Below are 22,740 nucleotides of genomic sequence, written 5' to 3'. Positions count from 1 at the left end.
AACATTCAGAATGTATTTCATCCATCCATTAATTTTCTAGATACTCTTATTTATCTCACCATATGAAATACAACTTCACTAATTATTTATTTTTAATGTAATAAGTTATGGAGTATACTGTGAATTGAGTACAGAAAGTGAACAACTTAGCAACTGCTATGTAAAGAAGGGAACGGGGTAGGATTAAATAAGTTTTGCTTCTTTCTACTCCTTTTTGAACATGTTTGAAAAACAAATTCAACTCAATTGATTAAATGTAATCTCAGACACATTTATGTATTTAGTTCCCATTGTAATTAAACATTTAAGTAATTATTTAAATATTTATTTAATTTGGTCTTGTTTGACCACCATAACTTGCGTACAAGCAGGAATGCAGTACTGATGATGCAATCCTTTGCACCTTGCACTTTATCTCCAAGCACCTTGAGAACACAAAAGCTTATTGTAGAATTTTATTTGTTGATTTCAGCTCAGCTTTTAATACAGTGCAAATTCACTTACTCTTGGAGAAGCTCAAAGACATGGGTGTAAACTCCACCTTGATCAAATGGTTCCACTCTTTTTTTAACAAACAGAACACAGCAAGTGAAGGTCAACAGAACACTGTCAGACACCAAACACTGCAACACAGGCGTCCCACAGGGTTGCGTTGTATCACCAACTCTGTTTACATTGTACACCAATGATTGTAGGACTGTGCACCCTAACAATTATATGGTGAAATTTGCGGACGATACCGTGCTCCTAAGCCTTCTACACAAGGATACGGACCCCTCTGTGTACCAAGATGAGAGAGACCTATTTATTAGGTGTTTGTGATACCAACCATCTTATTCTAAATGTGACCAAGACACAGGAAATGGTTTTGGATCCGAGGAAAGTGACTGACCATGAGCCAGTGGTCATCAAAAATCAGGAAATCACCCAGGTATCCTCATAAATATTTAGGGGTTCATAATGATAATCTTCTCTGCTGGAAGACACATTTTGACAAACTGTGCAATAGACTGCAACAGAGGCTATATTTTTTGCGAAGATTAAGATTGTACGGCGTAAGCAGCCAAATCATGATTTTCTACTGTGCCATTGTAGAGAGCATCATTAGATACGGGATCACCTCATGGTTTGGCAACCTAACCGTTAACCTAAAAAGCAAACTGGCCGGCATGCATAAGACGGCAATGAAAATCATAGGGAGGAAAGAATATGAGCCTATACAGAGCATCTATGAGCAGGCAGTTAGGGAAAAAAGCTAAGAAAATTATTTCCAACTCACAACACCCACTCTTTCCTGAATATGGAACCCTGCCATCAGGGAGAAGACTCCGGGTCCCACTATGCAAATATAACCGCCTTCATTTGTCCCAGCCTCCATTAAGCTGACCAACAACGTGCAATAGAATGTTAATACATAGGTTAGCACTTTTTTAGCACTTTAGCACACAGCACTTTATCCATGAGCTCTAGTACAATGCACACTGGTACTTTATCTTTATCTCCATACTGTAGAATTTATGCCTACATCAAAGTGCCACCTATGTCTATCAAGCTCCATGTTCTGATGTTTAAATGTTAGTTGTCTGGTTGTGTCTGTGCTTGTGTTTTTGTGTATGTTAAGAAAGCAACGATGCACTGTGCCCAAGACAAATTTCCCCACGGGGACAATAAAGTTGAACCTTGAGTGTACTGTAAATATTATCCTGTACCCTTTAAGGTTAGTTGATTGCAAAAATGAAGGCCATTGAAATTTATGAAATTTAATTTGACAAGACATTTTTATGCTGACAAGTTTCTTTTGAAATAGAATTAAGTTGTCATTCAAATTTCTTAATAAAAATGTTGACATCCTATTTGTTCTTCGAATCAGTGTTTGTTGCTCCATAAAAATGAGAGATATATCGAAAGGAATGATCCTATGCTTATGTTGTTTAGGAGAAGCTCCATTCGCAGAGCTCCCAGTCAACGAGCTGCTGCAGTTTCACCAGCGAGGGAAAAGTTTAAGGAAGCCTTCAAACTGCTCCAACTCTCTGTAAGGATCCTCATGCATGCGCCATCTTTTCTATTTTGCTCCTACTTACTTCTCCCTCTCCTCTCCAGACACTCCATCATTAAGGGCTGCTGCCAGTGGAAAGACGCAGAGCGACCCTCCCTGGCCGAGGTGAGTCGCAAGCTGGCATCGGGGGAGAAAAGCACCTCGGATAAAGTCCTGAAGGCGCCGGGGGCGATCAACATCGAGCAGTACCTGCAGGAAGCAGGGTACGGGGAGGCTAACAGCTACACCATTTTCTGATCAAATGCACTTTTCTTTGGAGAATGTTACATTGTTTGCACATGAAGGAAAACAAATACAGTCAAGACTTTTATTAAGTTGTTTCTCTATGAAAAAACATGTTTAGTGGAGATGTAAACTTGAAAGAGCCGTTAGTAGATGCTGTGGAATGATGGTTTACCTGCCTTGTTTAGCCAGGTAGCAGATTATGTGATATTTTCTATGTATTTCAATGTTGAAGGAAACAAAATGTGAATAAATAATCATCACAGTCTGACTGCTGGTGGAGGAAAAACCAAAAACAAGACTCTTCTCCATTGAGATATTCAGGTAGCTACGTTGGTTAGAGCTCCTACTGTGTTAAAGTATATACTGGAGTACAAAAAAATACAAACGGTTTTGTTGGAACAAAATCAAAGCACCATTTTTAAATACAGCACAAAGGCAATGTGTATTTTCATGTACAGTACCATCCATAAAGCACATTTCTGCAAACATTTATGACTTCTCAAACTTAGATGTACTTTAAAGTAGTCAGTGTAAAGCAGTACGAACTATCCACTGTAAACAAGTAAATATTTGCACGTATATCATTTTTTAAAGGGAACAATGAAAGAAAATCCATACTTGTGTTGGACAATAACACCCGTTTGACTCATTTTCAGTAGATAGTACAGCGCTATACACTGACTACTCTTAAGATTTGTCCAAAGTATTGTCCCTTGAGAACATAAATGTTTGCTGAAATGTGACCTAGCAACAGTTAGCTGCATTTTACGTAAAGTCTTTCTCCCTATTCTACCCAACAGTCATTGCTCATGCAGCCATAAAAAAGGTTGCTTTTGCACATTCGAGGTCCAGCATGTAAACAGTGGTACATTAGTGTCGTGTAAAAAATACCGTAGAGAAAAAGGAGTAAACCAGCGTCACTCGCGCAGGCTGTTGATGGAGGCGCAGATCTTGAGCGCAGGACCCAGTTTGATGTTCATGGTGGAGATGAGATGGTCCTCACGCAGGAGCATCAGAGCCTGCCCGTCTATTTCCTGCGACAGGAAGTGGGCCGCCAGCTCTTCGCAACCTGACAGACGGCAACATGTTAGCGCGTCCAAGGAAGAAAGAGTTGGAAATAATGTACTCCCGCAGAATCACCTTGAAGTGACGAGATGAACCTGCACACTTCCTCCACGCTCCACTGGGCGGGTGTGGCTGACAGGAAGCTGCCCATCTCCATGGGGAGACCCCCGGGGGCCGACGCTTCAGACTGGGGAGCGTTGTGGTCGGCTCTGGAGCAGGAGCGGGAGGAGCTTGGCGACAGGGAGGGGGAATCCTCTTCGTCCTCGCCCTCGCTGCTTGCGTCCTCTGAGCGGCTGGAGTCAGAGTGGCACTGACAAAAAAAATTGGGAGATTGTAAAGAACCCAAACCGTGCAAAATAGACTCTTACTGAGGTTCTAAAAGCAATAAGCCCGCTCATGAGCACTAACTGCTAAAAGTTCACTCCACTTTTGAGAGAAGAGACCCTCAAGCAGTAGCTTTTGTTAGGACTTACAGTACAGGCCAAAGGTTTGGACACACCTCATTTCAATGTGTTTTCTTTATTTTCATGACTATTTACATTGTAGATTGTCACTGAAGGCATCAAAACTAGGACACCTGTGAAGTGAAAACCATATCAGGTGACTACCTCTTGAAGCTCATCAAGAGAATGCCAAGAGTGTGCAAAGCAGTAATCAGTGCAAAGGGTGGCTATTTTGAAAGAAACTAAAATATAAAAACATGTTTTCAGTTATTTCACCTTTTTGTGTTATGTACATAACTCCACATGTGTTCAGTCATAGTTTTGATGCCTTCAGTGACAATCTACAATGTAAATAGTCATGAAAATACATTGAATGAGGACCAGGTGTGTCCAAACTTTTGGCCTGTACTGTATGTTGCATGAAACAGGACAGCTTTGTATAAATTAAAAAAAGAGGCTTTGCTACACATCTTAAAAAAACACCAACTATGTCAGTTACTGACGTAAGAACTAAGTTTAATCATTTAGTTGTTTCTTCCTCATGTGACGTGAAATGTAACATCTAAGAAGTGTTACCTTGACAGGTCGACGCTGACCAGACAACTTATTGTTATCGGAGCTGCTCCGGCGGGGGGGTCCGCGGCGCCTGGCAACGGTCTCGGCCAGAGGTGGCAAGGGCGCCACGCCGCCGTTTCTCCCTCTGCTGGACTTGTAGTGTTGGCTGCAGCTCACGTTGTACCTGTTAGTTAGTTAGCAAGACATTCTTTAGTCTCGGGATGTAATCACAACCCAAGAAGCTAGAGAACAAAGGAATCAGGTTTGTCAACGAGGTGGCCTAACGGTGACGTACCTCTAAGTGGTGTGCAAACAGACCAGACTGTTGACTTAACAAACACGTTTGGCATGCCCGACTAATTATTTAGTCAAGGTGTGCCCTTTTTTTGTCGCCCCATGGAACTAAGCGCTTGTTTGGGATGCAGTTTTCTTTTGCCTATGTCGCCAAAGTGCTTTCTCACTTGGTTTTCTTTAATGTATATACTAATGTCCATATTGAGGTTCACTTTTGTTGGGAATTGATGCTGTATGAATAAGACATCACATTATTATTTAGCGATGCTGTGGCTTGATAAATTGTATTAATATTTGAGAAATGTTAATGCCACATCAAAGAAAACCGTTTGGAAATAATAATTTAAGGAGATTCAACCAAAGAAAATGTATACCCTGGAGCAAACCTGGGCATATTAAGGCCCGGGGCCACATGTGGCCCGTTAAGCTTTTCAATCTGGCCAGCCGAACATTCCCAAATAATCTTTTTAGATCTTTAAGAAGGAAACTGTAGCTGCCATTATGATGTGCAGTGATGTTTTTAAAGGCCCACTACTACCGACCACGCAGTCTGATAGTTTGTATATCAATGATGAAATCTTAACATTGCAACACATGCCAATTAACTTAACTTATAAAGTGCAATTTTAAATTTCCCGGGGAACTTCCGGTTGAAAACGTCTATGTATGATGACGTATGCACGTTACGTCGATGGTTGAAACGGAAGTATTCGGACACATTGTATCACAATACAAACTGCTCTGTTTTCATCGCAAAATTCCACAGTATTCTGGACATCTTTGTTGGGGAATCTTTTGCAATTTGTTTAATGAACAATGAAGACCGCAAAGAAGAAAGTTGTAGGTAGGATCGGTGTATTAGCGGCTGGCTGCAGCAACACAACCAGGAGGACTTTGAGTTGGATAGCAGACGCGCTATCCGACGCTAACCGCCGACCGCATCGATGATCAGGTCGATCGCTGGAACACAGGTGAGCACGGGTGTTGATGAGCAGATGAGGGTTGGCGTAGGTGGAGCGCTAATGTTTTTATCATAGCTCTGACGAGGTCCCGTAGCTAAGTTAGCTTCAATGGCGTCGTTAGCAACAGCATTGCTAGGCTCCGACAGGCGGCACAGCATTAACCGTGTAGTTACATGTCCAGTGTTTGGTTCGGTGTCTCCTGATAGTAGTATTGTTGATCTTCTGTCTATCCTTCCAGTCAGGGGCTTATTTCTTTTGTTTCTATCTGCATTTAAGCACAATGCTATCACGTTAGCTCCGTGGTTAAAGTGTTTCGCCGATGTATTGTTGTGGAGATAAAAGTCACTGTGAATGTCCATTCCGCGTTCTCGACTCTCATTTTCAAGAGGATATAGTATCCGAGGTGGTTTAAAATACAAATCCTTGATCCACAATAGAAAAAGGAGAAAGTGTGGAATCCAATGAGCCAGCTTGTACCTAAGTTACGGTCAGAGCGAAAAAAGATACGTCCTGCACTGCACTCTAGTCCTTCACTCTCACGTACCTCATCCACGAATCTTTCATCCTCGCTCAAATTAATGGGGTAATCGTCGCTTTCTCGGTCCGAATCGCTCACGATGCTGGTGTAAACAATGGGGAAATGTGAGGAGCCTTTCAACCTGCGACGTCACGCTACTTCCGGTACAGGCAAGGCTTTTTTTTTTTAATCAGCGACCAAAAGTTGCGAACTTTATCGTCAATGTTCTCTACTAAATCCTTTCAGCAAAAATATGGCAATATCGCGTAATGATCAAGTATGACACATAGAATGGATCTGCTATCCCCGTTTAAATAAAAAAATTCATTTCAGTAGGCCTTTAAATGACCATAAGTCTTGAACTAAACAAAGTATTTCAATGGTTGGAATCTGCGCTTTTGCATGATATACTAGTTACTATGGTAATCTAATTAGTTACTATGGTAATCTAATTAGTTACTATGGTCATCTAAGTCACAGCAGCGCAGACGAGGCACCAAGCAGTGTGGGTGGGGAGTGTTTCCACAGAGCGGACAGCCTGAAATGTGGGTGTCAGGGACAGACGCGGAAGGAGATTTTTACAAGGAAGTTCTAAAGCTTAGTGATATATCAGATAGTAGCTGGGATTTTTTTTACCCTTCGCGTTAATATTTCCCTGTGTTTGTTACATTTATGTTGCATTTCGCTTGATTGTAAAATATGTCGATCGAGAGGGGGTGTGACGTTCATATGTTGTCAATATTCAGTGCTTTATCCTTCATAGTTAATATTGTAAATCACACACTCTTTATTTTTATGTACATTCTGGGTGTCTCATTCAGTAAAAAATTTTTAAATTCCATTCCCTTTTATGGTTGATTGGCAACACTAAATTGTCCCTAGTGTGTGAATGTGAGTGTGAATGCTTGTCTGTCTATCTGTGCTGGCTCTGTGATGAGGTGGCGACTTGTCCAGTGTGTACCCCGCCTTCCGCCTGAATGCAGCTGAGATAGGCTCCAGCACCCCCCGCTAACCCCAAAAGGGACAAGCGGTAGAAAATGGATGGCATTCCCTTTTTTAAGGCGGTCTGTCATAACATGTTTAGCTTTCAATCAGACATTGTGAGGTTAAAATTTGGTCCCCGAGTCAAAATAATTGCCCAGGCCTGCCCTGGACACTTGAGTGACCATTGTGAGCAGTGTGTTTTTAGCGCCACATGATGGCAGCATAAAGAGCAGTCTAGACTTTTCAATGTTTATGTTTGCTAAATGCCAAAACTAGGGTTGTCAAAATATGTCTTATTTATTTAAATCAGATTAATCATCATCATCTTGAGCCTATCCCAGCTGATGTCATCCAGGAACGTTTTAAAAAGTTTTCCTGAATACATGTCCTTAATTTGCACAGAACTTGGTATCATTTTTATCTAAAGTGCAGTCAGGGTGTATTTCAGAGTGAAATTTGCCAGCAAGCACAACTCGTTTGATCTGATCACTGACAATAGAGCCGTTAGGGTAAAAGATAAAAATAAATTGCATGATTAATCTAAGTGTGTTCATGATTTATGAGATACATTTTTGTGATTAATCGCACAAGTTAACTCGTTAATTTTGACAGCCCTAATTAAAACGTTTGCTTTTTTTCCCCCTACATCAACATTGTGGTTCCAAACTTACGGTATAAATAAGAACAGAACATTACTGCACATAACCTAAAGCTAAAAGAAACATGCAACAATCCCACTTCCTGTTCACATTCTTGTGCCAATAAGTCGTGGTTTGTTGGGATGCCTTTTTTTGTAACCCAAACCAAGTCGGATATGTACAAACCCATTATTTGATATGGACCAGAGAAAGCAAAGTAGAAGTTTGAAAGAATAATAATCTTTTGTATGCGTGCACATGACAACAAAGAAGAAGGGGATGAAAAGGTACCTTTTAGCACAAGTATTGGAGCAGAATCTCTTTGTTCCTTTGAACTGGCTGGCTGGAGCCAGGCTGGAACAGTACTCACATTTCATTACTGGGAGGAAAAGGGAAACAAATTGTTGGATATGAGGGAAATATTACACACATGCACCGGAAGTGACTTTTTCTTTCAACACTTACAGGGAGGTCCGTTTTCTGCACGAGCACCAAGGGCAAAATCACGGTCTTTGAGGAGCCCGGCGACCTTTTCAATCAAACAAGAACAAAACCTCACATTATTGTGCAAACTTAAACCTCGCACACTTGTGAGTAGGAATGTGTGACCAGGATTTGATGCTGCCGTTGCTAATAGCGATCACCCATAATTGAGATCATATAGTACCAATACCAATCACATGTATAAATAATAGGGCTCTGAATCTTTGGGTGTCCCACGATTCTTGGGGTCACGATTAGATTCAAAATCGATTTTTTTTCAATTCAACACGATTCTCGATTCAAAAACGATTTTTTTCCCGGTTCAAAAGGATTCTCTATTCATTCAATACATAGATTTCAGCAGGATCTACCCCAGTCTGCTGACATGCAAGCAGAGTAGTAGATTTTTGTAAAAAGCTTTTATAATTGTAAAGGACAATGTTTTATCAACTGATTGCAATAATGTAAATTTGTTTTAACTATTAAATGAACCAAAAATATGACTTATTTTATCTTTGTGAAAATATTGGACACAGTGTGTTGTCAAGCTTATGAGATGCGATGCAAGTGTAAGCCACTGTGACACTATTGTTCTTTTTTTATTTTTTATTATAAATGTCTAATGATAATGCCAATGAGGGATTTTTAATCACTGCTATGTTGAAATTGTAACTAATATTGATACTGTTGTTGATAATATTCATTTTTGTTTCACTACTTTTGGTTTGTTCTGTGTCGTGTTTGTGTCTCCTCTCAATTGCTCTGTTTATTGCAGTTCTGAGTGTTGCTGGGTCGGGTTTGGTTTTGGAATTGGATTGCATTGTAATGGTAATGCTGTGTATTGTTTTTTTGGATTGATTAATTAAAAAAATAAAATAAAAAAATAAATAAAATCAAATCGATTTTTAAAAAATGAGAATCGATTCTGAATCGCACAACGTGAGAATCGCGATTCGAATTTGAATCGATTTTTTCCCACACCCCTAATAAATACACATTTTTCTATTTATTTATGGTAAATGCTAAAATTGAGCTCAAGCCATATTTACACTACTTCCTTATTCTCTTATTACATACAATTGTTGGAGGAAAACAAAGTAAATAGTATATAATAGTTAAAAGCAAAAACTACTATCCATCCATATTTACTACCAATTTAAATTATTTGGTTTTTGCCCTGTGTCCAGGGAATTTTTCTCTTAATTTTGTTAATGTTTACAAACTAACGAAAAATATTTTGACAAAATAAAACATGCACCTGGGGATAGGTTGATTGGCAACACTTAATTGACCCTAGTGTGTGAATGTGAGTATGAACGTTGTCTGTCTATCTGTGTTGGCCCTGCGATGAGGTGGCGACTTGTCCAGTGTGTACCCCGCCTTCCGCCCGAATGCAGCTGAGATAGGCTCCAGCGACCCCCCGCGACCCCGAAAGGGACAAGCGGTAGAAAATGGATGGATGGAAACCTTTCGAACTAATCACTTTAGTCATATATTGATACGACCTTTGCTATCGACACCACCAAATTTTGGATCATTTTGCCCGACTGACAATGCTGACACACCAACAGTTGTTTTTATATTCTCCTCTCTCTAACTCTTATTAATCTTCTTGTTAATTTCCTGTTAATAACTGCTTACTTTCTACTCTAGCAAACGTACAACTACACTTCTTAAACTTGAATAAACATGTATCTCTTGGGGTTGTTTCAAGCTTGCTTAGCTATTAGCATGCTTGCTTGTGGTGTGTAACATGTTCAGCTCATCCTCCAGTGATAATGTTACTTAAGACACCAAGAAATGTAGTTTATTTGCATGAATGGAAGGGATTATTATTAACTTAGTAGTAGTAACTGCTAACCGCCTGTCAGCAGCAGGACCAAACATAAAGTGTCAGTCAGATGAGATGGTGTTTGTGATTGAAAGACATTAATCAGCAATGTCTGATCATCACATCGCTACTTGTTAAATATACAATCAATGAGTGAACAACGAGGATACAAACCAATGACTGGAAGGAGGTTTCTTTTGCATCCAAGGGAACACAAACAATTTTAAGTAATAAGTATGAGACAAGCAGGTGATAAATTGTATCCTGCAGATTAAAATGTATGATATATATATATATATATATATATATACATATATATATACACACACACACATATACATACATACATACATATATATATATACACACACACACATGTAATGCACATTTTGCTTATCTTTTTGGTTAATACGGCAGACAAGATGGCAACTTAAATAAATTCTTAGATGGTTGGTTAACAAAGTGAGGGGATAGGAAGACTGCAGGACTGGCACAGCATCTTAAGTAAAATAAAGACAAACATATTTTCAAGCATAACTTCTATTATGTCAGAGGCCAAATTCACTTTTTTTTTTTTTTTTACTTACTATATTGATAGCGTTAACAGTTGAGGGTAAATCCACAAAATATGGTCCAGAACATTATTAGTTTTTTAAAGTCGGGGAGAGCCCAACATACTATAACCTGTGATAGGAGGCTCACTGTGCCACGTTAAAAAAAAATTTAAAAAAATAAAAACTGCTCTAGAGACATATACCGGCAATGGGCTCTTACCGGGAAAGGTTCGGCTCCCTCCTGGATGACGAAGCCCTCAATGAGGTGGGTGAGGACCTGAGGTTTAACAACTGCCTGGGGAAGCGGCGCTCGCTCTTTATCGCCATGACCGACCCTCGACAGTGGTAGAGGTAGGGACAGGGTGAGGGGCGATGAGATGGAGGCTGCGTGGAGAAGAGGGAATGGAATATGTGTTGATTGTAATATTTAAGATTGGAAGATGTGATGTGGGTACCTGAGTTTTTTGTTGGCGCAGGAGAAAGACGAGGAGCTGAATCTTTAACTTGAGCAGAGTCGGTAGAATCTGTGGCCACCTCGTTGGCTGCATCGCAGTCAGACTTCCTCTTCAGGGAGCCAATGGCAGACTTTGTCTGAGGGGAAAATGGCGGTTTAGTTCATGCTAATGCTCAACGCAACTAATTGATCTTACCACGGTTGCAGCACTGTTGTGTAAGGGGACATTAACGTTGCCCTCATGGGATGCCACATTCCGGGTCTGCGCCAAGGCCACAGCCTGCACGTTACCCGCTATGCACTGCCTGGCCCCCACCAGCTGCACAGGAATATGAGGGGGCTGATGGGCCATGTGGCTGTTACTGGGCGGCGCCGGCAGAATAGGCAGCGGCTGTCGAGGGCACACCTGCACGGGTAAGCGGTGCCCGTGAGCCATTTTGGGCTGGATGGGCACGGGCCCTTTGTCGGCCGCGGCGCTGGCCTGCTGCAAGGGCTGTACAACAAGAGTCTGCGTGTTGATGTTGGCTTTTGTGCTGATGGAGCCGATGGAGTAGCCCTGAGTGGAGGTAGGCACGTTGGAGGTGGGCACCAGGATGACGGGGGCTGCGGAAGGTGACAGGAGGAGCTGGGAGAGAGGGAGCGCCGGGGAGGAGGAGACGGAGGGAGCCATAGTGACAGCCGTAGAAGCAACAGTCATGGCGCCCTGGTTGGTGGCTTTTACAGCCATCGTGTTCACAGATGTTTTGGTTAGTGGGAAGCTGCCGGCCTCTTTTCTTTCAGGGAGCTCTGACTTGATGGCGACCGCTCTGGGAGTGGACACACAGTGTAAGGCCAGATTCTGCACCTGGGAGAAAGAAGCCTTTCAGTTATGGCTATTGACACACAGTGGTTAGCATGTGATGCTAAGCTCACCTGATCATTGTCTGACTGAGCACCAGTTGAGGTAGGAGCGGCTTCAGCCTGCTGCTGCTGGGCCACTGTTGCCACGGTAGCTGTTGCCGTACCGCCCGGCATGAAGATGAGCTGAGAGGCCAGAGGAGCTCTGAGAGAACGATTGACCTGAAGGATACATGGTCAACAATGCAGTAAACAACTTCCTCCTGTTTGACTGCTCGCTATTATTTTTGTGTACTACTATAAGTGCTCCAATTAACACAAATATTCATTAACCGTAGAGACTTTGTGATCTATAGACGATATGATATACATTTGGCCGACGATAGCTTTTATCGTTATATCATTATATTGTGATAATGCATGTTGATGACACATTGTGTCCTGCTAATTTGACAGTGACAAGCGAACAAAAGGCGTCTTCAACGCAATATAGTGTCCTTGCTAGCGGCTAATCACTAAATCACAAATTCTCGCCTCCGTGGCAGCAAATAGTTTCTTACGAGGAATAGCTAACATACTGCACTACACAACAGAGGAGCATACAAAAAAGAAAAAAATACCACTAGGCTGGAGCTCTCGAACGTAAACAGGGATGTGTGGATCGATAAAAATATCGACAGTAACGATACCAAGTATGGTATCAGTATGGGTTTGATACTATAGTCATTAGATTCATACATATTTTTTTCTCACAAAATTGTTTAGTCATTGTTTAAAAACTCTGGAAATAAGAGCCATTAGTAGTTTATGCTTTTATTTAGTTATTTGGCACTGCTGACTTTATTATACATTTTGTATGCAATAAAAAGGAATTTAGTACTAATTCAAATTGATATTGTTACACATCCTGTGTTTTAGTCAGATTATGGTTATAATCAAAAGTCTAATTATTCAATGATGCGGATTCTGCCCCGGTAACTATTTAGTATTGGATCGATACCCAAATGTGTAGTACCCAAGCAGAATGATAAGTGCTTCTTACATTTTAAAAAGAAGTGTAGATAGAATCGTGTTAACAGAAAGTAACCAGATATTAACAGTAAATTAGCAAGTAGAGTAAACATAGTTTTTAGAAAATAATACAATAAAAAAAACTATGTGGTGACATATGAAAGCATCCAAATTAGGAGCCTTTGCAACCCGTTTTAAAATATTTCCATCATCATTTGTATGCCCAAAAAAATAGATATTGTGATATATATCGTTATCGCAAGAGGCTGCAATATATATCACCATATAGATTTTAGGCTGTATCGCCAATCCCAAGTTGCTACTTATCTTGTTGGTGTGAAACTCACGTGCGTTCACAATGAACCCATTAGCTCTAATAATGCTGACTGAGAAGTTGGCTCTTTAGATCTATTACAACAACGGCTTTGTTCCAAACATAGTACAAGTAGGAACGAAAGGAAGGAAATGCCACATTTACCGATAAAAGTAAGAGGTGGGTTTTGTTGGATTTTTGCATAAATAAACAGTCAAATGCCAGTAGTATTCATAGCCTAGGTACGGTATTTTCTCATAGTTTGACCAGGGGTAATATATTTACCCAATTGCAGAAAATACCTAGTATTAAGAGTTGCGTGGATTTTCTACAAAGAAATGGGGTACGCTCAAACTCAGGCAAAATGACCGCATATATAAATTAATAGATGTTCTCACAAATACTAATATGAAGCGTTAAGTCAGGGCTGTATGCTTAGCTTTCTCCCTCGGAGCACAGATGCTACTAAATGAAAAATGTTATACGGATACATTTTAGTAACAGAAAAAAATTAGGAGCAGTATGAAATGCCCTAAGTAACACAATTTTTATACACTACCGTTCAAAAGTTTGGGGTCACATTGAAATGTCCTTATTTTTGAAGGAAAAGCACTGTACTTTTCAATGAAGATAACTTTAAACTAGTCTTAACTTTAAAGAAATACACTCTATACATTGCTAATGTGGTAAATGACTATTCTAGCTGCAAATGTCTGGTTTTTGGTGCAATATCTACATAGGTGTATAGAGGCCCATTTCCAGCAACTACCACTCCAGTGTTCTAATGGTACAATGTGTTTGCTCATTGGCTCAGAAGGCTAATTGATGATTAGAAAACCCTTGTGCAATCATGTTCACACACCTGAAAACAGTTTAGCTCGTTACAGAAGCTACAAAACTGACCTTCCTTTGAGCAGATTGAGTTTCTGGAGCATCACATTTGTGGAGACAATTAAACGCTCAAAATGGCCAGAAAAAGAGAACCTTCATCTGAAACTCGACAGTCTATTCTTGTTCTTAGAAATGAAGGCTATTCCACAAAATTGTTTGGGTGACCCCAAACTTTTGAACAGTAGTGTATTAAAACTCAAACAACGTACACAGTAATACACATACACACACTCATACATATAAACACAGTGCTATCATAAGCACTAACCCTTAATTAAACATCCCTGACCCACAGCTTTTTGTAGTCAAGTCATACATCATGCTGTACACGTACTAAGCTACACATACAGTCACATAACATGACTGACTAACATCACATCCTATTCCATACATACACATGCCACAATGACCAGGGATGTTGATCGGTTTTCAATGTTGAGTCACCAGAACCCACAAACGGTGATTTAAGTCAGCCATTGGAAAATTCAGTGGGACCCCACAAAAGGAGGGTGTTTGCCTAGAGAGCGCTTGCTTCCTGAAGTATTTTAAGCATTATATCCGACCACTAACGACTAGAGAAGTCCGATAATATCGGACTGCCGATATTATCGGCCGATAAATGCTTCAAACTTTAATATCGGAAATTATCGGTTTCAAACTTATTGGTATCGGTTTCAAAAAGTAAAATGTATGACTTTTTAAAACGCTGCAGTGTACACGGACTTAGGGAGACGTACAGAGCGCCAATAAACCTTAAAGGCACTGCCTTTGCGTGCCGGCCCAGTCACATAATATCTACGGCTTTTCACACACATAAGTGAATGCAAGACATACTTGATCAACAGCCATACAGGTCACACTGAGGGTGACCGTATAAACAACTTTAACACTGTTACAAATATGCACCACACTGTGAACCCACACCAAACATTAATGACAAACACATTTCGGGAGAACATCCGCACCGTAACACAACATAAACACAACAGAACAAATACCCAGAACCCCTTGCAGCACTAACTCTTCCAGGACGCTACAATATACACCCCTCCCCCACCTTCAATGATAGCTATCATAACAACAACATGACTGCAAATTGTTAGTTGCTGCTTCTTGCTGTTTTTGTGTAAGTGCATGTGGTCCATGTGTGTACGAGACAGAACTAAGTGGCAAGCATGAACGCCAAAAAAATAAAAATAAATAGATATGTATCTCATCAAAAGTGATTTACCTAGTTATGAAGAAAACTGTTGTATTAACACTACACCGATTGTAATGTGTGAAATGTGTACATACAGAGTACAGGGAGTGAACATGTGTGTTAGTAATTGATTTGAAGTGGAAAAGGGGTAGGATTAAATAAGCACTGCGTCTTCCTACTCCTTTTTGGACACGTAAAGGAAATGTAATGTGAAGTTGGTGTGAGGCAGCGCACATTTCCACATTTAGTTCACTCTTGAAACATCTCAACTTTGCAGTGAAAAACGGCTGACACCAGGTTTGTGCATACGTCTGATTAATACATGAGGCACCAGGTTTCTATTGCGGAATGCTAAGTGGACATACAAAAAGGTCCTCTTTCAACTCACCCTAAGATACATCTGTCCTTGTCCTGTCGAGTTCCCTCCCAACAACACTGACTGGTTTAGGGCCGTGGTCGTTGCGGAAGTGGCCGGCCCATGAGGACGAGGGGTTGCTGCTGTTCCCCCTGCCGACGTTGTGCTGAGATTGACCTGGAAGAGAAACAAACAAAATAATCTAATATTTTAATCCAAACTACAAGCAGTGCAAATGATTTGAACCAAAACAAAACCATGAAAGCGTACAGTGGTGGACGCTTGTGCAATGCTGCTACTCGGAGTGTTAGACTGGCGACTAGCTGCAAGTGTAGCCTGAAACAAGAAGAATATGATGATTCTGCTTAGCATATTCATTAGGGTACTCCTGATACAACTTTTTACTTTACTTACACTATATTAGAGTCTTAAGTGCTTTATACCGACCGATATTATCTAATACTATATCAGCACAAATCATGCATATTTGTATTACTTTGTAGTGTGTAATGTTAGAAAATGTTTGATCAAGTAAAGTGACTCAAACAGAGAACAATGGTTGATATGAAAAACAGTATCTTACTTATTATTAACAGTCTGGAATTGACTTACCATATTTTTCGGACTATAAATCGCAGTTTTTTTTCATAGTTTGGCCGGGGGTGCGACTTATACTCAGGAGCGACTTATGTGTGAAATTATTAACACATTACCGTAAAATATCAAATAATATTATTTAGCTCATTCACGTAAGAGACTAGACGTATAAGATTTCATGGGATTTAGCGATTAGGAGTGACAGATTGTTTGGTAAACGTATAGCATGTTCTATATGTTATAGTTATTTGAATGACTCTTACCATAATGTTACGTTAACATACCAGGCACGTTCTCAGTTGGTTATTTATGCGTCATATAACGTACACTTATTCAGCCTGTTGTTCACTATTCTTTATTTATTTTAAATTGCCTTTCAAATGTCTATTCTTGGTGTTGAGTTTTATAAATGATAAATGGGTTATACTTGTATAGCGCTTTTCTACCTTCAAGGTACTCAAAGCGCTTTGACAGTATTTCCACATTCACCCATTCACACACACATTCACACACTGATGGCGGAAGCTGCCATGCAAGGCACTAACCAGCAGCCATCGGGAGCAAGGGTGAAGTGTCTTGCCCAAGGACACAACGGACATGACTAGGATGGTAGAAGGTGGGGGTTGAACCCCAGTAACCAGCAACCCTCCGATTGCTGGCACAGCCACTCTACTAACTTCGCCAATACATTTCCCCAAAAAATGTGACTTATACTCCAGTGCAACTTATGTTTTTTTCCTTCTTTATTATGCATTTTCGGCCAGTGCGACTTATACTACGAAAAATACGGTATGCTGTCTTTAAGTTGAAGTGGAATTATATTTTTTTGACAACACGATGTGGCCACAATAATTCATTAAGTTACGCTCATGACGCAGTAGGTTGAATGATGCGGACACATTTGTTACTGGATACTTTCGAATACGTTTTTGCTTTAGACTAAACTGTAAGTAATTATTCGATACTCGTTTATGCTGTTTTTCAGACTGCAATATTGTTCAATTAAGGAAACTCATGAATGTCTAGCTTGTGTGGTTAGCTGTTGCGTAGCTGATAGCTGTAGTAGCCTATAGCCTACCACATGACTATTAAACTAGCAGCCCAGAGGCGAAATCTGGCCCGGAAATGACATCACTGAGTTCAGTTCAAAACTTGGGAGATAAACATTTTTGCTGCAGATAAAAAAAACAAAACAATGAAGTGCTTTTGTTGTATAAAGGAACTTGGACCACTGTAAACATATTGGCAGATCCTTGCGGTAAAGTAGGTGAAAATACAATCTAAACATCACAAAATGCCACAATTTCAGACGGCCATTTTGAATATTCCGCTCTGAATGTCTTCGGCAATTTCAGTAGATTTGGGGTGGAATGACGTCATGATGGGAATGCTTCTGCACAATTACCATATCAGCAGAGAAGTCATACTGGAAATATGCAAAAATTAGAACAAGATGTGCCATCTATCATTCACAATCCCGGTTTAAGACCTGAACACATATGTTTTTCTTTTTTATGCATTCTAAGTGGCAAATAAATAAAAGGCAGCTAACAATTGAGTCAATGGGGGCTCTCTATTCCACCCACAAGGCCCTCTAAAAAACCATCCAAAACCCGCCAACAATACTGTATTTATATATCGTGACTAGAGGTGGCAGAAATAATCGATTTTTATATTAATCCCAATTCTGACATGGACGAATATAAAATCAAATAGTCAATGTCAATAATCTATATATTTATTGTAAATAATGAAATGCAGACAGTTCTAAAATTTGGCTGAATGCAGCGAGCCACCTCACAGAGAGATCCAACCAGCTCCTTTACTATACGGCACTTATGTTCCAGTTTTGTACACATTTAATATAAAATAAATGTGATGGGAATTAAACTGTTTCTTATTACAAATACATTGTTTTTAAATGTTGCAAGTGATAAACGCTTATTTAGTGAAACGAAAATAATCAATATACATAAATTAAAAATGCATCAATTGAATTTTAATCAAATTGTAGCTCCTGAATCTAATCGGAACCGAATCGTGAGGTGCCCAGAGAGTCCCACCTCTAATTGTGACCTAAACATTAGCAATATTGTTATTATAAGCGCTAATGCAGACAAATTATGTTTGGCGGCATAAGAGAGAGGTAACTAGCTCATGCTGCAGCATTGAGCTGGCCGAAGTCCTGCTGCTACATTGTGTCTTGGCTTGTCAAAGTTCCTCTACATTATAAATCATGCCTCATCTGGTTATTAGGAGGATTTAGTCATTAAATGTGTTCATCTGTGACATTAAATTTATACCCGGAGATGGAGACTAAGAGGACAATCGAAGACAGTGTCTGCAGGCAGCAACTTTTCCTTTTAACCCTTCGTGTGGATTATAAATAATTATTCATCTATACGGGAACATCCTATCACTCGTCATCGCAGTGAGAGCAGACATTGTACAGTTAGCAAATGTTTATGTTCTTAGTTTGCATTACTTGTTTAGCACTTAGCAATACTGCTAGATTAAAGATGCTACAGTGTTTCACTAAAGCGAGATCTGTTTATCACACAGCTTCTAAAACTTGTAGCTCAACCTCCTTATATTCAGGCTAAAACAATATAAGGTTCTGGAACATCATTTTCCCCCAACGTAATCATTGTCGGCGCTCACAAACCGATGATTCATGATTAGCATTGTTGTTGGTCGGGAAGAGATCTGTGTTTCCCACCTCTACGTCAAAGATCACGTGACTGTCTTGCTCATTATCTCTCAAAATGGCTCGGGAATCTACTTGAGATTTATACTATTTTGGATCATGTTTATTTACTCGCAAACTTTGTCTTCCACCAACATTGAGTCTACTTGTTTTTTTTCTCCATTCTACTGGTACTTTAGGCCCTCTCTTTTAAGGAAGTTACTTAGGTGTTGCTGTAGCTTGTTTATTTCAGATGTAGCCAGTAGTAATTTTTTCAACTTCTTGTAGTAGTGGTTCCATTTTTAGGTCCTCTCTTTTTCATTATTTGGGCTATTCAAGTAATTACCTGGGAGTTTGAGTTCAATAAACTTGGGGGTGACTCACATTATTTCAGCAGATTATTAAAAACACAAAAGTGCTGTCATAGGAATGATCTTTGACTAGCTTTTTTGCAGATGAGCAGATCGCTCCTGTAACTCTTGACAAAATAAATACACCAAAATAAAATGTTTACTGTTCAGGACACCGCATGGTTCTCTGGAATGTACAAAATAAGACTTAACGGTGAAGATCCCGTCCAGGTCCTTTCTGCAAATGCTCTCCAAACAATTATGTTGACTATCCCTGGCCTACCATGTGTACTTTGCGTAAATTACTTTACTAAAATACAAGAAAAGACCAACCTTGTGTGCTTATTTGAGGACAATTAGCTGTAAACTGCTTGTCCAGCTTTGCACTAGTACACACGCTGCTGGACCGCTTGTATCAGAGATTTGAGATGCAAGCCGATATGACATCAATATTGGATTGGGACACTCCTAATAATAATGCAAGACCATTTTCCTTTACTGAACCTACTTGTTGCACGGCAGCCAGGTTATGGAGCTGAGCGCTGTTGATCTGCTGCTGCAGCATGAGTTGCTGGAAGTACTGAGCTGCATTTGGCTGTCTCTGCAGGGCTTGCAGAGCCTAAACAAGATCACGGTTAAGATTAATGATTAAAATAGTCTCCTATTGTCCACCAGAGATGGAGGTCAAGTTCTTACCTGCACAGCTTGCCGCTCATATAAAGACATGTGGGCTATCTGGGGTGGTCGGGAGTTCCTGCTTGGTGGAGGATTTCCATTGTTGTTCGCATTTGCGGTGGCACCTGCGGTTTGCTCCTCCTTCGCATCCATGATAACTATCAGAACACATGAAAGTAGCAGTCTCAGAACACTAGCAATATATTCTGCACAAATAATCTATATGTTAGATGTGCTTTAAAAGAATGCAAGACATCATGATGGAGAACCATCTTGGGTGCTGATGCTGCATTGCACCCACAAACCAACAAGAATATAACTTTCTCTGCTGGAGGGTTATCAATCAGTGTTCGTGAATCACAGCCGAGACATTAAAAGGTGATTCATGCCATTCCTTGAGTTTGAGTTTATTTGGAACATGCATGCATACAACATGATACATCACAATTTCCAGTTCCTCTATTCAACATGTTCGAAAAGGAGTAGGAAGAAACGGAGCTTATTTAATCCTACCCCTTTTCCTTTACATAGCAGTTGCTAAAACTTTTGTTCACTTCCTGTTGTCAATTTATTAACAATATACTCCATCAGTAATAACAATAAAAATAAATAAATAAATAATTGGTGAAGTAAGTTATATTTCATATGGTAAAATAAGTGAGATTATCTTGAAAATGAATGGATGAATGAAATAAATGCAGAATGTTTATCATGGTTCTTCTTCTTTGTACTTTGTAAACACTTTAAGTCTGAAGAGTTTCTTGAAGTGGATCATATTAGTACATTGTTTGATTTCTTTGCTTAATCCATTCCATAATTTAAATACACATACTGATAAACTGAAGGTCTTAAGTGTTGTACGTGCGTATAAATGTTTTAAATTAAATTTTTCTGTAATTGTTGTATATTCTTGGGTAGCAGATTAAGAGTTTGATTTGTGTATAATTTTAGCTGTTTGCAAATTCACTATGTCGTGGAATATCAGTATTTTCGATTCAATTAATAAAAGGGTTTGTATGTTCTCTATATCCAACATTACGTATTATTCTAACTGATCTTTTTTGTAACACCATTAATGAAGGAAGTGTACTTTTGTAGTTTCCCCATATTTCTACACAATAACTCAGATATGGTAACACGAGTGAGCAGTAGAGAATATGGAGTGATTTTTTGTCTAGAACAGTGTTTTTCAACCACTGTGCCCTGGCACACTAGTGTACCGTGAAATATTGTTTGGTGTGCCGTGGAAGATTATCTAATTTAACCTATTTGGGTTAAAAATATTTTTTGCAAAGCAGTAATTATAGTCTGCAAATGATGTGTTGTTGTTGAGTGTCGGTGCTGTCTAGAGCTCGGCAGAGTAACCGTGTAATACTCTTCCATATCAGTAGGTGGGAGCCGGTAGCTAATTGCTTTGAAGATGTCGGAAACAGTGGTAGGCAGTGTGAAGGTAAAAAGGTGTCTAATGCTTAAACCAAAAATAAACCAAAGGTGAGTGCCCCTAAGAAAAGGCATTGACTCTTAGGAAAGGCTATGCAGAACGAAACTAAGACTGAACTGGCTACAGAGTAAACAAAAACAGAACGCTGGACGACAGCAAAGACTTACTGTGGAGCAGAGACGGCGTCCACAATGTACATCCGAACATGACATGACAATCAACAATGTCCCCACAAAGAAGGATAAAAACAACTGAAATATTCTTGTTTGCTAAAACAAAGTAGATGCGGGAAATATCGCTCAAAGGAAGACATGAAACTGCAAAAGGAAAATACCAAAAAAAGAGAAAAAGCCACCAAAATAGGAGCACAAGACAAGAACTAAAACACTACACACAGGAAAACAGCAAAAAACTCAAAATAAGTCACGGCATGATGCGACAGGTGGTGACAGTACACCTACTTCGAGACAAGAGCTATATTGATGAATGGTTGGTTATGGTTTAAAGTCATATCCAACAATTGCGACAGTGACTTTTTACTGTCTACTGAGTTTCGTTTTTTAATGATTTCTGCTGGTGGTGTGCCTCCGGATTTTTTCAACGCAAAAAATGTGCCTTGTCTCAAAAAAGGTTGAAAAACACTTGTCTAGAACATGTTTTGCTTTATTCTAAAACATGTTTTGCTTTATTCTAGAACATGTTTTGCTTTATTCTAGAACATGTTTTGCTTTATTCTAGAACATGGTTTGCTCTATTCCTTGCTTAATAAGCAAAATAAACATCGAATCCGCTTAATTTCCCACATGCAGGTTCTACAGGTCTAAAAAGCCAATGAAAAGAGCACCATGGAGGGAAGCTAGGTTAAAACTATTAAGATATGGCTAACAACAATAGACTTAGCAAGTTATCATTAAAAAAAAATAAAAAAATATTGTATGGTCAAAAATCATCGTTTTAGCACGTCTTGGACATAAAAAGACAGACGTTAGTTTTAAGGTCATACCAACGACTAAAGAGTGTGTTCCATTTGAGATAATTAGCTAGCAGTTAGCAGTCAGAAGCTACATGAAGAACGCTCATGCAAAAAGTAATGGTCAAAGTGCGCCTCTAGGCTCGGCGTGCTTGTGTCTTTACCTTTTCTTGGTTAATATGTTACTTTTTCCTTCCTATTCGCAGTGAAATGATGATTCCCTGGATTCCAAATACAAAACGCCGAAAGCCTTTTATTGGCTTTTTGGCTGTAAAAAATCCGCCCCCAACAGGTCGAGCTTCTTCTTCTTCTTCTTCTTCTTGGTGGTTTTTCGGCAGTTGCAAACTAAGTT

General features: G+C 39.7%; 2 protein-coding genes across 3 annotated transcripts in view; one reads left to right on the top strand and one right to left on the bottom strand.

Moving 5' to 3' along the window:
• styk1b (serine/threonine/tyrosine kinase 1b) overlaps positions 1-2,586 on the top strand; it is a 13,796-nt gene extending 11,210 nt beyond the window's left edge. The window contains exons 9-10 of the mRNA XM_062063771.1: positions 1,936-2,032; positions 2,101-2,586. Coding sequence (XP_061919755.1) covers positions 1,936-2,032; positions 2,101-2,293 — 290 coding nt within the window. The 3' untranslated portion in view covers positions 2,294-2,586. The remainder of the gene's footprint in view (positions 1-1,935; positions 2,033-2,100) is intronic.
• phc1 (polyhomeotic homolog 1) lies at positions 2,350-22,740 on the bottom strand. Of its 2 annotated transcripts, XM_062063769.1 has the most exons (14): positions 22,553-22,740; positions 19,999-20,135; positions 19,811-19,921; positions 15,940-16,005; positions 15,703-15,846; positions 11,974-12,120; positions 11,258-11,905; positions 11,063-11,198; positions 10,828-10,991; positions 8,205-8,268; positions 8,031-8,118; positions 4,366-4,528; positions 3,422-3,656; positions 2,350-3,350 (listed from the first exon to the last, which is right to left on the bottom strand). In XM_062063769.1, exons 2-14 carry the CDS (start codon positions 20,128-20,130, stop codon positions 3,199-3,201), a joined length of 2,250 nt encoding a protein of 749 aa, XP_061919753.1. In that variant the 5' UTR covers positions 20,131-20,135; positions 22,553-22,740; the 3' UTR covers positions 2,350-3,198. The 2 variants fall into 2 exon arrangements, with proteins under 2 accessions (XP_061919753.1, XP_061919754.1); XM_062063770.1 differs by lacking the exon at positions 15,940-16,005 and having other exon boundaries at positions 22,553-22,738.

Source organism: Entelurus aequoreus, linkage group LG11 (assembly GCF_033978785.1).
Source record: "Entelurus aequoreus isolate RoL-2023_Sb linkage group LG11, RoL_Eaeq_v1.1, whole genome shotgun sequence".
NCBI lineage: Eukaryota > Metazoa > Chordata > Actinopteri > Syngnathiformes > Syngnathidae > Entelurus > Entelurus aequoreus.
The sequence above is the reverse complement of the archived record's forward strand: the minus strand, read 5'-3'. Positions and strand labels throughout refer to the sequence as shown.